This window comes from Amblyomma maculatum, chromosome 3 (genome assembly GCF_055883805.1).
Source record: "Amblyomma maculatum isolate TAMU_Amacu chromosome 3, ASM5588380v1, whole genome shotgun sequence".
Taxonomy (NCBI): domain Eukaryota; kingdom Metazoa; phylum Arthropoda; class Arachnida; order Ixodida; family Ixodidae; genus Amblyomma; species Amblyomma maculatum.
The window spans coordinates 38,237,592-38,248,667 of record NC_139346.1 but is presented as its reverse complement, the minus strand read 5'-3'; the positions used below and the strand labels follow the sequence as shown (position 1 = coordinate 38,248,667).

General features: G+C 44.0%; 1 protein-coding gene and 1 long non-coding RNA gene across 2 annotated transcripts in view; one reads left to right on the top strand and one right to left on the bottom strand.

Annotated features, from left to right (window-relative positions):
* Positions 1-11,076, bottom strand: part of LOC146194582 (regucalcin-like) — a 33,236-nt gene that overhangs the window by 10,162 nt on the left and 11,998 nt on the right. Inside the window, exons 2-4 of the mRNA XM_084596081.1 lie at positions 7,839-8,082; positions 2,425-2,619; positions 1,453-1,665 (exon numbers count right to left, since the gene is read on the bottom strand). Coding sequence (XP_084452207.1) covers positions 1,453-1,665; positions 2,425-2,619; positions 7,839-7,995 — 565 coding nt within the window. The 5' untranslated portion in view covers positions 7,996-8,082. The remainder of the gene's footprint in view (positions 1-1,452; positions 1,666-2,424; positions 2,620-7,838; positions 8,083-11,076) is intronic.
* Positions 3,979-7,650, top strand: LOC146194583 (uncharacterized). Its single transcript, XR_014705457.1, has 3 exons — positions 3,979-4,066; positions 4,889-4,918; positions 6,938-7,650. It is a non-coding gene; the product is annotated as an uncharacterized LOC146194583 (long non-coding RNA).

The following is an 11,076-nucleotide window of genomic DNA, read 5'->3' as shown; positions in this document are numbered from 1 at the left end:
TTCCCATGCGGCAGTCGGCGGTGTGAAGCAAATCTGGTCACTGGAAGCCTGAAAAGTGTGTCGCAAAAGACACCCATCATGAAGGTAACATTGGACTTTTGGTAAAATCCGGTTGACGCCAGATATACTAGATGACGGCAACTTGAAAGCTCTCACGTGAAATTTAATAAAATAGGAGTTGGAGAGGGGGTTGCATTTGAATAGTGTGTAACTACAGCCTAACAGTAAAAACGCACAAAAGAGAAGACAACGCGACACGAGGCTGGACTAACAACTGATATTTAGGGAAATGTGCAAGGAATATAAAGGAAAAAAGGGGGGGGGGAGGGGAGAGCGAGGGGCGATAACACGAAACACAAAGAGTCATGGCGGAATAGTGAAATCAAGCAACGCTTCGTGAGGCCGTCTATCTCAGCACTGCAGGCATTGCAATACCCGTGGATGTGCCCCACTGCTGCGTGAGTCATCCTTCTTGGCCAGATAAAGTGTGCAGTTAACACGTGAAGTGCTGGCAGCAGTGGCAAATATGATTATGGGGAATCTTGCATCAGCACCGCCTCTGTGGCGCTCACCGAAAAAGAGATAAAGTTTCTAATACAGTTCTATAAGTTTTCAGTGCCCTACATTTTCTATTCATTATTTGTTTTTATATTTTTCACGCTGACTTCAACTATTCCACCATGACTCTTTGTGTTTCGTGTTATCGCCCCTCGCTCCCCTTCCCCCCTTTTTTCCTTCATATTCCTTGCACCTTTCATTAAAGATCACTTGTTAGTCCAGCCTCGTGTCGTCTTGTCTTCCCTTTTACGCGTTTTTACTATTAGGCTGTAGTTACACACTATCATGAGCCAACTAGCTCAGATTCAGATCATCCTGTTACATTTTAACCCTGGCTCTAAAATCACGAACAGGGTTAATGGCTTTCGTCTACATATACATGCACTTTAGCGACTCGTTTAATTACTTAACCTGCCTAATACATAATTTCTAGTGTATACTGGTAAACTGCCACATTATGGCACTTAGGTTAAAGATCCACGGTATAGATGTAAAATTCCTCTTCCGCTAAACCAAGTCGCACTAACGGGTCAGCATGTCTGACTCAAAACCCAAGTGTTCCAAAGTTTCTATTCCCTCATCCTCCAGTCTCAGATGACAGTGGCAGCTTCTTAAAACTTGTCGACATCATGTAGGCTGATGGATGCATGTACCCCAGCAACCAATTAGTTTTAGGAATGTCATTTGTGACCGAATACCTGCCAGAAACATGACCCAAATTTTCACCTAACAACACCGACGCCTGTAACGCTAAGTAGGATGTTTTGAAGAATTGAACCTTTCACGCCGTTGGTGTATTAGACAGCGGGTTTTACAGCCGTCCTCGAAGCGAAGGAGTGACGTCAATAGCAGTACCATTCATAAATAAAATGCAACAATCACCCTGGAACTCACTTATCTCGCCGGAGGCAAGGTCGTAGTCGAAGGCGTACGTCTTTCCAGGCACGGAGTCATTGTAGAACATGGTCCTGTTATCCGCCGTCCAGGTGATGCCATTGGATAGGGAGATCTTGCCGAGCTTATGCTTCAGCTGCCCCTTGGAGAATGACCATAGGTTGTTCTTCCCATGCACCATCCCTTCGATGTCGACTTTAAGTGGCATGGTGCCTGGAACACAGCGTGGCCACCATGACCTGTTCAATAACATTTCTTCTTTCGACACAGAAGAAACAGCAAGGTTTGACAGCTTCGACGGTGCAGTGAAGGATATTTACACTGAAATATTTGTTCAACTATTCCCCTAAAATCTACAGATAATGCAAAGCTCATTGAACATGCTTTTTTGCATTCACAAAGTATTTATTTTTTAATTAAAGCGGCTGGTATGTAATTGATCTCAAAATAGCTGAAAAAGAACAATATGCACAGCGGCAACGCAGTGAAGTCATTGCGTCACCACCACCGATTCCATGATGAAATTGGTAAATTAATTAATGGTTATTACAAAAGTAGACGAGGCGTGTGTATTGTCAGGTGCGCTGATGTGAATGGCGTTGTCGGAAATTTTAAAATCGGGGGCTTCAAATCTTCCAAGGAATAAAATGCTGAAATGGTAGGACTGAGGCAAGGAGACAACAAAAGACGGCAGTGATGACTTACATTTCTTTAAAACACTCTACTAGCATAAATCAGACGCGCAAAATCAGTCAATAGTCACAAAGTGGGTGGGTGGGAACGTTAGCTCACAAAGAAACTGCAAGCGTAACGATAAACGTCACGACATATAGGTGGAACGAAAGCCGCGAAATAAAGAAACATGCCATCTACGTCGCGCCTGATATATATTTTTCATTGCTTTCAAGCTTCACTCTACAAGAAACGCCACGACATACGGTCACTATCTACGATGTAGCCCCACCAACTTACCTGCCCAGAGGCGTCCGAGGGCATCACATTTTCCGTCGTTGATACGCGTAGCCACCGGGGAGTCCTTATCCAGCATCTCGGCCAACAACGTCTTCTGCTTGGTGTCCATGTCCAACCGGTAGACACCACTGCCCATGCAAACCAGCAGCTTGCGGTTGTTGTCGGCGTACGGAATCATGTTGCCAACCTCCTCGTCTGCGCATACGAGGGTCAACAAGGTATTTAAACCAGGGTAAAGTCAGCAGCCACCTAGCGGCTCAAAAAGCTGATGACCTTATCAGCCATTCCAAGCGGAATCTTAACACAAAGCCAGTATACTGATTTCATGATCGACAAGATGTAGGTAAAGGCATTAATAGAGGTCACGGCAGAAACTGCACTGGGAGAAAGCGAAAGCATTGACACTGGGCTGCGACGTGTTTGTAATTTGTACTTTTTTCCTTCTATACATTCTTTTTTAAAGTTACCTTGTACTTGTTATTTTACTTTCTCTTATTTCTTCTGAAAAGCTGCAACACCACGCCGCGGTGGTGCAGTGTTTAGGGCGCTTGACGTCTGTGTTGCGGATAGGGGATCGAATACCGACCGTCGTGACTGCTTTTTGAAGGAGGCGAAAAGCAAGGCTTCCGAGTCCTGTGCGATGTGAGTGCACGTTCAATAACGCCAGGTGGTCGAAATTTCCGGAGCTTTTCAGTACAGATTCTCTCAAATACTCAATTGCTTCGGGGAGGTTAAACATTATAAACAAAGCATGAAGAACGAATTATGCAATTTATAATATTTTATTTGATTCTTTTTATTTATTACTACATCACGTTGTCAACATCATTGAGTAATATATTATCATTTTATTGGAATTATATTATTTGCCATTGTACTGATCATCATGATATGTTTCTTATGTAATCTTGTAATGCTCTCGCATTATAAATGTTTGTACGAAACCACAAAACAGGACATTATATGTGGCTCATGGACAAATAACGGTCAAATCTGCAAGGAAAAAAGCAAATTACAGTTATAAGGGAAGTGTGCATTTCATATGTTAATGTTCACTACTGCACATTCTTTGATCAAAGCTTTTCCACCCTCTTAAGTCATGGGCGCTTTAGCGGCTAGAATTTCTCTTTGCTGGCAACTGTGACATGTACAGGACAGTATAAAGAGATAGCACGCCTTCTGATAGAAAAAAAAATGGATTTCTTTATTGTTCGAGTAGGGAATGTGATGTCGCCATTACAATATAACGGTGAATATCATATGCTCGCAGCTGTACTTTCTTCGAACAACGTGTTTTAAGTCATAGGTGCTTTGCCCACTAAAATTGCCCTTTACTTGCAACTGTGACATGTGTAGGGAAGTATGAAGAGCGAGTACGGCTTCTCATAGACAAATAATGGTTTTCTATTGTTCTGGCTGGGAAAGCGAAATCACAGTTATAGCGAAAAGGTGAGTATCGAATGCTTATGTTCGCAGCTGCAGCTTCTTGAACAAAGCGTCTCTACCATGTGAAGTTATAGGTTCTATGGCAACTAGAAGTTCACTTTACTGACAGCCGTGACATGTGCAGGACAGTATTAAGAACTAGTGCGCGTTTTCATTGTTCGGATAGGAACGACGAAAACGCCCTTGCATGAGAATGGTGAGTATCAAATGGTTCGGTTCGCTGCTGCACCTTCATGAACAAAACGTTTTAAGTCAAAGCTGCTTTGGCAAATTTCTTTTTCACTTTACCGGCAACTGCGACCTGAGCAGGACAGTATGAAGAGTTTGTAAGCCGTCTCATAGACAACTAATTGTTTTCTGTATTTTTTGGGCTGAAAAGGCGTTATCTCAATTATAATGAAATGATGGCTATCGTATGCGTATGATCGCAGCTAGCCTTCTTTGAAAAAAGTGTTTCCACCGTGTAAAGTCATGCTTTGGAATTTAGAATTTCCCTTTACTTACAGCTGTGACACGTGTAGGATAGTATGAAGATCTAGTACGCCTTCTCATAGGCAAATAAGAGTTTATTTACTGTTCGAGTAGGGAAGGCGAAATCGCAGTTATAACGGAATGGCGAGTAGCATATGCATATGTTCGCAGCTGGACATACTTCGAACAAAGCTTTTCATCTGTTTTATGACATAGGTGCGTTGGCAACTGGAATTTCACTTTACTGGAAACTGTAGCATCTGCAGGACAGTATGAAGGGCTAGTACGCCTTCGTATAGATAAATAATGATTTTCTTTATTGTTGTGGTAGGGAAAGCGAAATCGAATCTTTAACGGAAAGGTGAATATCAAATGTTTATGTTCACCGCTGCAGCTTCTCGAACAAAGCTTCTCTACCTTGTGAAGCCATAGGTTCTTTGGCAAATAGAAGTTCACTTTACTAACAATCGTGACTTGTGGAAGATAGCACGGAAAGCTAGTATGCATTCTTATCGACTAATAAGGGCTTTCTTTATTTTGCGAGCAGGGAAGGCGAACTCGCAATTATAACGGAAAGGTGAGTATCAAATACTTATGTTCATTGCTGCCCCTTCTATGAACAAAGCGTTTTAAGTCATATATACTTTGGCAATTAAACTTTCAGTTTAATTGCAAGTGTGACCTGTGTAGGGCAGTATATATAAAGAGCTAGTACGTACGCCTACTCATAGAGAAAAATATTTTGTGTTTTTTTTGTCGGATAGGGAAGGCGAAATCTCATTTATAAATGAATGGTGAGAATCATTTGCTAATTTGTTCAGCTGCACCTTCTACGAACAAATATTTTCCACTATTTCAATTCATAGGTTCTTTGGGCACTATAATATCACTTTGCTGGCAACAGCCTTCTGAGCAGCACAGCATAGAGAGCTGCCATGCCTTCTTATAGACAAATAAAGGTTTTCAGTATTGATCGAGTAGGGAAAGCGAAATTTCAATTATAATGGAATGGTGAGTATAATATACTTATATCCCCAGCTGCAAATTCTTTGAATAAAACTTTTCTACCGTGTTGTGTCAAAGCTGTTTCGGATTTTGTCAGATCCATATACTTGCCCACGCAACGAAGCAGAGCAATAAAATACCATACTTCTCCGTCTTGCGTTTGAATTTGCTACAGTCATTTGTTAAAGGTGAGGATAGCGTCAAGTCGTAATAAAGGTGGTCTAAATCCCTATATTTGCTGCCCCTGCAAAAATGGGCATACAAATCCATCTTTCGATCTCCACTCATCAAGCCCTACTAAGGCCTACAAGAAAGGCTCTTAGGTTTTTATTGCCCCTCGGTTATGCATTTGACACGGACTTTGCTAAAAATACGAAATAAATACTTATTTCTCCAGAATGCATTGGCTTCATTGGGCACGTGTCGTCTACATGCTTCATTTCGTGTAGTTACCACCATACCCAAAGCGGACATTTTATAGGGTAGAACATATGAATGTATGATAAGTACAAATATTAAAAGATATAGTACAAATCACACTTTTTTATGCATATAAATTCAAAGAAGGGTGAAAATGAAGGGCAAACATCACACACTCACAAATGAACACAAAACACTAAGCCGATCCAAGTAGAAAACCTCTGATGACGGGAATAAAAATAAAATACATATGCACACTTCTTTTTTTTTTCTCATATCTCAGCCACTACAATACCCTCCAGTAGGTCAAATAAATTTTTTCGGTTTATTGTCTCGGCAATTTCGCGGTAGCCATCCCGTGTATTTATAGCTGAATGAAAAAATGAAAACCGATTTAGGTCAGTGCTTGAGAACGATGTTCGCACTTAAATAAATTATCAATAAAGATGAAGAATAAGAAAAAGCTGGTGTAATAAGCGCCTACGTGTAGGTAGTAAGATTATGAAAAATGTTGTGAAACGGATACGAAGGACGTTGGACGACAGTGTCCCCGATGCGTTATTTTCCTGTTTTTTACGCCAAAACAGGAGCTGCAAATCTCTGAGACGTTTCGCGCTAACCGCCTCTTTAAATGAGTGTCCGGTCTCTGTGGAATCCATGTTAGATTAGAAACATCAGGCCTACTTTATTTCAGGTCTGTTACGCGCATCTGTAAGAACGGGGCTAAAGTGGCCCCATTTCCGTAGCTGTGCTTAGTTACATAGTTACTAGTGAAGTAGAGCACATCGCTGTGTTATGACAGGAGCACTTATTTAAAGATCAATTGCCCTACCAGAAGCAATACAAAAAACCTGTACCTGGCACCTAATCATCATCATTACTGATCAACGATGCAGGAAGCTTGTAACTATTGACTTCCTACAACTTTTTTTCTCTTAACCACACCCTATCCACGCTTCAGGTAACTCGAAACGTTTATCATGAACGCCGGAAGCATTGTGCGAGCAAAACTGCAACAATGCCAGATCTTTGTACGTCGTCTTAGAGCTTCAGGCTTCATGCCCTATTCAAGAAAGGCGTGTGAGCATGGAATTTGTTTTAGGTGCTAACTCATCATCAAACCCGCATTGTAGTATTTCTTTCTGCTGGTACTTTTTATTTTCTTTTGCAGGCCAAAGCATCACCGGTTCTAGGCTCAGAAGGCCATACCGAAGAAATATTCTTTGACTTCTTGCCCCAATTCTTTCTACCTCACCCTCCCCTCTCCCGCTGCCTGGAGTTTCTTCTTCGGAAGCAAAAGAATATTTAAACATCCACCAGTGATGATCCCGTGCCCAAACAAAGAAAAGTGCACTTATCGAAACGTTGGTCAGCTTGGAAATCTAGGGCTCCCCCTCTACCCTAGTTTAGTGCCTTTTTATGCCAGCGCTTTGTATTTTATTACATAGAGGCTCCGCGAAGGTTGTGCCATGTGGTTTCTCGTCAACAAACTCATTAGTGGCTCTCTGCATGCTCATATAATAAAACAAAATATTTGCCCGATAATATTGATGCTGGAAAGCGCATTCAAAAAGGCGGATAATGACTTCACGGGGACTGTGCCCCTGTACAAGAGAACTGCATATGGAATGCGCACCTCGATGCAATGCCATTTACAGGTGGAAACGAACATAATAAAAAGGTATGCACTCTGCAAGTATATTAATAATACAAGGAAATAATTAGAAGTGCAGTACAGTTGAACAGTGCCCAACACGTCTACAGAACAGCCCTCTAAAAAAACTGCGAACATGCAAGCAAAACCAGCACAATACAATTTTACAAAGGAAATGAGCAAAATATAAACACGAGTGAGCTGAAATTGAAGTTGTGTATTAAACTGCATGAAAGAGAAGGTGAGTGTGATGATTTCTTAATATTCTGTTTGAGCATGTTTGTAATCTATAGCGAATCATCTTTTTGCCTTAATAGTGCAAATACAAGGTGTGCAAAGTTAATCATTCATTCTAGTTCTGTAAGGATTCGTTCTGTCCTCAGATCTATCCGTAATTAGAAAAACCAAAGTACCTCACCCAGCCGGATGACCTCCGTCTCTGTCTTGGTATCCGGGTCATAGCGTAAGATTTCATGGGCGTGTGCATCATCGAAGAGCAGCGTGCCGCTCCGCTCGTCCCAGTGGGGTCCCTCGCCGAGGATGCTCCTACGCTTGCTGGCCGCTTCCACTTTCATCGTCCAAACGAGGACCGCGTTCTTGTGTGGGAAGAAGCGTTCACCGCTGCGGTGTGAGAAAGCAGGTACTTCACAGATCTGGATGCGCTGTAAGAGAAGACCTCTTGGGATCAAAAAAGAGGTGCTATTTTCGGCACAGGATACACTTGCAAGTGCCCATGTAGGTGCCCCTCGATGATAGAAGATATGGGTAACAAAGCACAAAACTAACTGCTGCACTACCATTAATAACACGTGTCCACACTCGTTCAACAATAGCCGCCTATCACAAGGTTCAGACAGGCTCTCAGAATACCAGCCGAAGATTTCGAGCCTTGCGCAATGAGAAACTTTACGTAATGCAGAGTACCAGGTGATTATTCCGAGGTCGTCCGGCAAAGGCGCCGTAATTTCTCGCAGTACGCCAGATATTTCAAACAAAGGTAACCGAGTTCGCCTCCCTCTTAAAGGACAACTCCGGCGAATTTTAGGACCGTACTGAGTAAATGATTGATTTATATTGCTCAAGGCTTGGTCATCATAGTCCGCGATTACGTTTTTCTACAATACGCAAGGAAAAGTTTTAAATAAGCAAAAAACTTGAATGAAAAAGGAAACTTTCGCGCGTGCAGCCACGCTGCAAGCACCCGTTCTCGATCTGCCGAGGTGTGCGAACACCAATCGGGGTCACGTACGGCACTACGTGAAACATATTGTTACGATGAAATAAGAAGGAGTGTTTATTTACAGTGCTGATGTATCGGAACAAGATGAAGCCTACTAGCGCCCCGAAACCAACGCTTCTTCCTCCTCTTCTGTCACACCATAACCATCCTTCATCGTCGTCATTAGCGTGACATTTCCCCCCTACTCAGACGAAGCCCTCTGGGCGTGTTCGTGAGTCGTGCGAGGCTGACACGGCTTCAAGCGGGCAACATGACACAGTTCGGTTTTGGCAGACCGGCGACCCGATGCTGTCAGGCGGGCTATTCCATAAGTTAAATCACTAATGCGTTTGATAACCACATATGGGCCGTCATAATGGGCCAAGAGTTTTTGATGTAGGCCACGGCGCCGAATTGGACGCCATAGCCAGACTAAATCACCTACAGAGTACGTGACCCGCCGGTGACTGGCATCGTATCGCACTTTAGAACGTTCTTGTGAAGCACCAGACCGTAATCGGACGATTCTCCGAGCTTCTTCGGCGAGACAGAGGGTCTCAGCCAGGCAGGGGTCTTCACGGCTTGTGAAGGGCAGGATAGTATCCAGAGAGTAGCGTGGTGGTCTGGCATAGAGCAGAAAAAATTGACTGTACCCAGTCGTCTCATGCGTGGCGGTATTAGACGCATACGTGATGAAGGGCAGTATGGTGTCCCAGTTCTTATGCCCTGCGTCCACATACATGGCTAGCATGTTGATAAGCGTTCTGTTGACGCGCTCAGTCAAGCCATTTGTCTGGGGATGGTATGGCGTCGAGTGTCGGAAAGTTACGGCGCATAAACGCATGAGCTCTTCAACAACATCAGCAGTGAATTGTCGGCCCCGGTCAGTGATGACAATTCGTGGCGGCCCGTGTCCTAAGATGACTGAGTGCAGCAAGAAAAGCGACACCTGATGCGCCGTAGCAGATGGAAGAGCGGCGGTTTCACAGTAACGTGTGAGATAGTCCACGCAGATTACAATCCAGCGATTTCCATCCACGGATTTCGGAAACGGACCTACGATGTCAATGCCTACTTGATCAAACGGTGCTGTCGGGGTCTTCACAGGGTGCAGCAAGCCAGACGGAGTTGCAGTTGCACGTTTGTAGCGTTGACATTGCTTGCAACTGGCAACGTATTGTTCAACCGTCGAGCGCATTCTGGGCCAGTAAAATCTTTCTTGAGCACGGTGGAATGTTCGAACCGATCCCAAATGCCCAGAAGTTGGATCATCATGCATAACACGCAATACGTCCGTGCACAACGTCTTGGGAACTACGAGTAGGTATCGCTGGCCGACAGGCGAATAACTCTTTTTCCATAGGAGGCCATCATGCACACAAAAACGGCTTGTAGGTACGTTGGCTTTGGCAAAGAGAGGCTGCAGACTGGTATCATTTTGCTGTTCCGTTTTGAAAACATTCGTGTCGGGGAACGCTGGCTCGAGGGTCGATATATAATTGTCGAAATCGTCGCTTTCAGGTCCAGTCGTGGCCATTGGCATCCTAGAAAGACAATCTGCGTCTGCATGACGCCTCCCGCTTTTGTACACCACGGCAAAGTCATATTCCTGTAACCGGAGGGCCCAGCGTGCGAGGCGACCACATGGGTCTCGAAGGCTCCGCAACCAACAGAGTGAATGATGGTCAGTTACGATAGTAAACGAACGTCCGTACAAATATGAACGCAAACGCTGCACAGCGAAAACTACAGCTAGGCATTCCTGTTCGGTGACGGTGTAGTTTCGCTCCGGTTTGCTCAGGGTACGACTTGCGTACGCGATAACATGCTCTCGTTCATCGTGCCGTTGGACAAGGAGTGCACCAAGACCGATTCCACTAGCATCCGTGTGTACTTCTGTCATTGCAGTAGGATCGAAGTGACGTAGGATGGGTTTCGATATTAAAAGAAACTTCAGTTGACGGAATGACGCGTCGCAGTCTGGTGTCCAGTTAAAAGTAGAGTTTTTGTGGAGAAGGCACGTCAATGGGTAAGCAACGTCAGCAAAGCGATGTATAAAGCGTCTAAAATACGAGCACAACCCTAGAAAACTGCGCAACTCCTTCACTGTCTGCGGGGGTTTAAAAGACTCAACAGCGGCAGTTTTCTGGGGATCCGGCATTACACCATCACCATTGACAAGGTGTCCTAGCACCAGCGTTTGGCGCTCTCCAAAGCGGGACTTTTTGGAGGTCAGAATTAGGGCGGCGTTGTGCAGACAATTCAAGACACGTACTAGACGGTCATTGTGTTCTCGGAAGGATTTGCCAAATATGACGACATCGTCCAGATAGCAAAGACAAATGTCCCATTTTAAGCCGCGCAAAACTGTGTCCATAAAGCGTTCAAATGTAGCTGGCGCATTACACAGCCCGAATGGCATAACATTAAACTCATA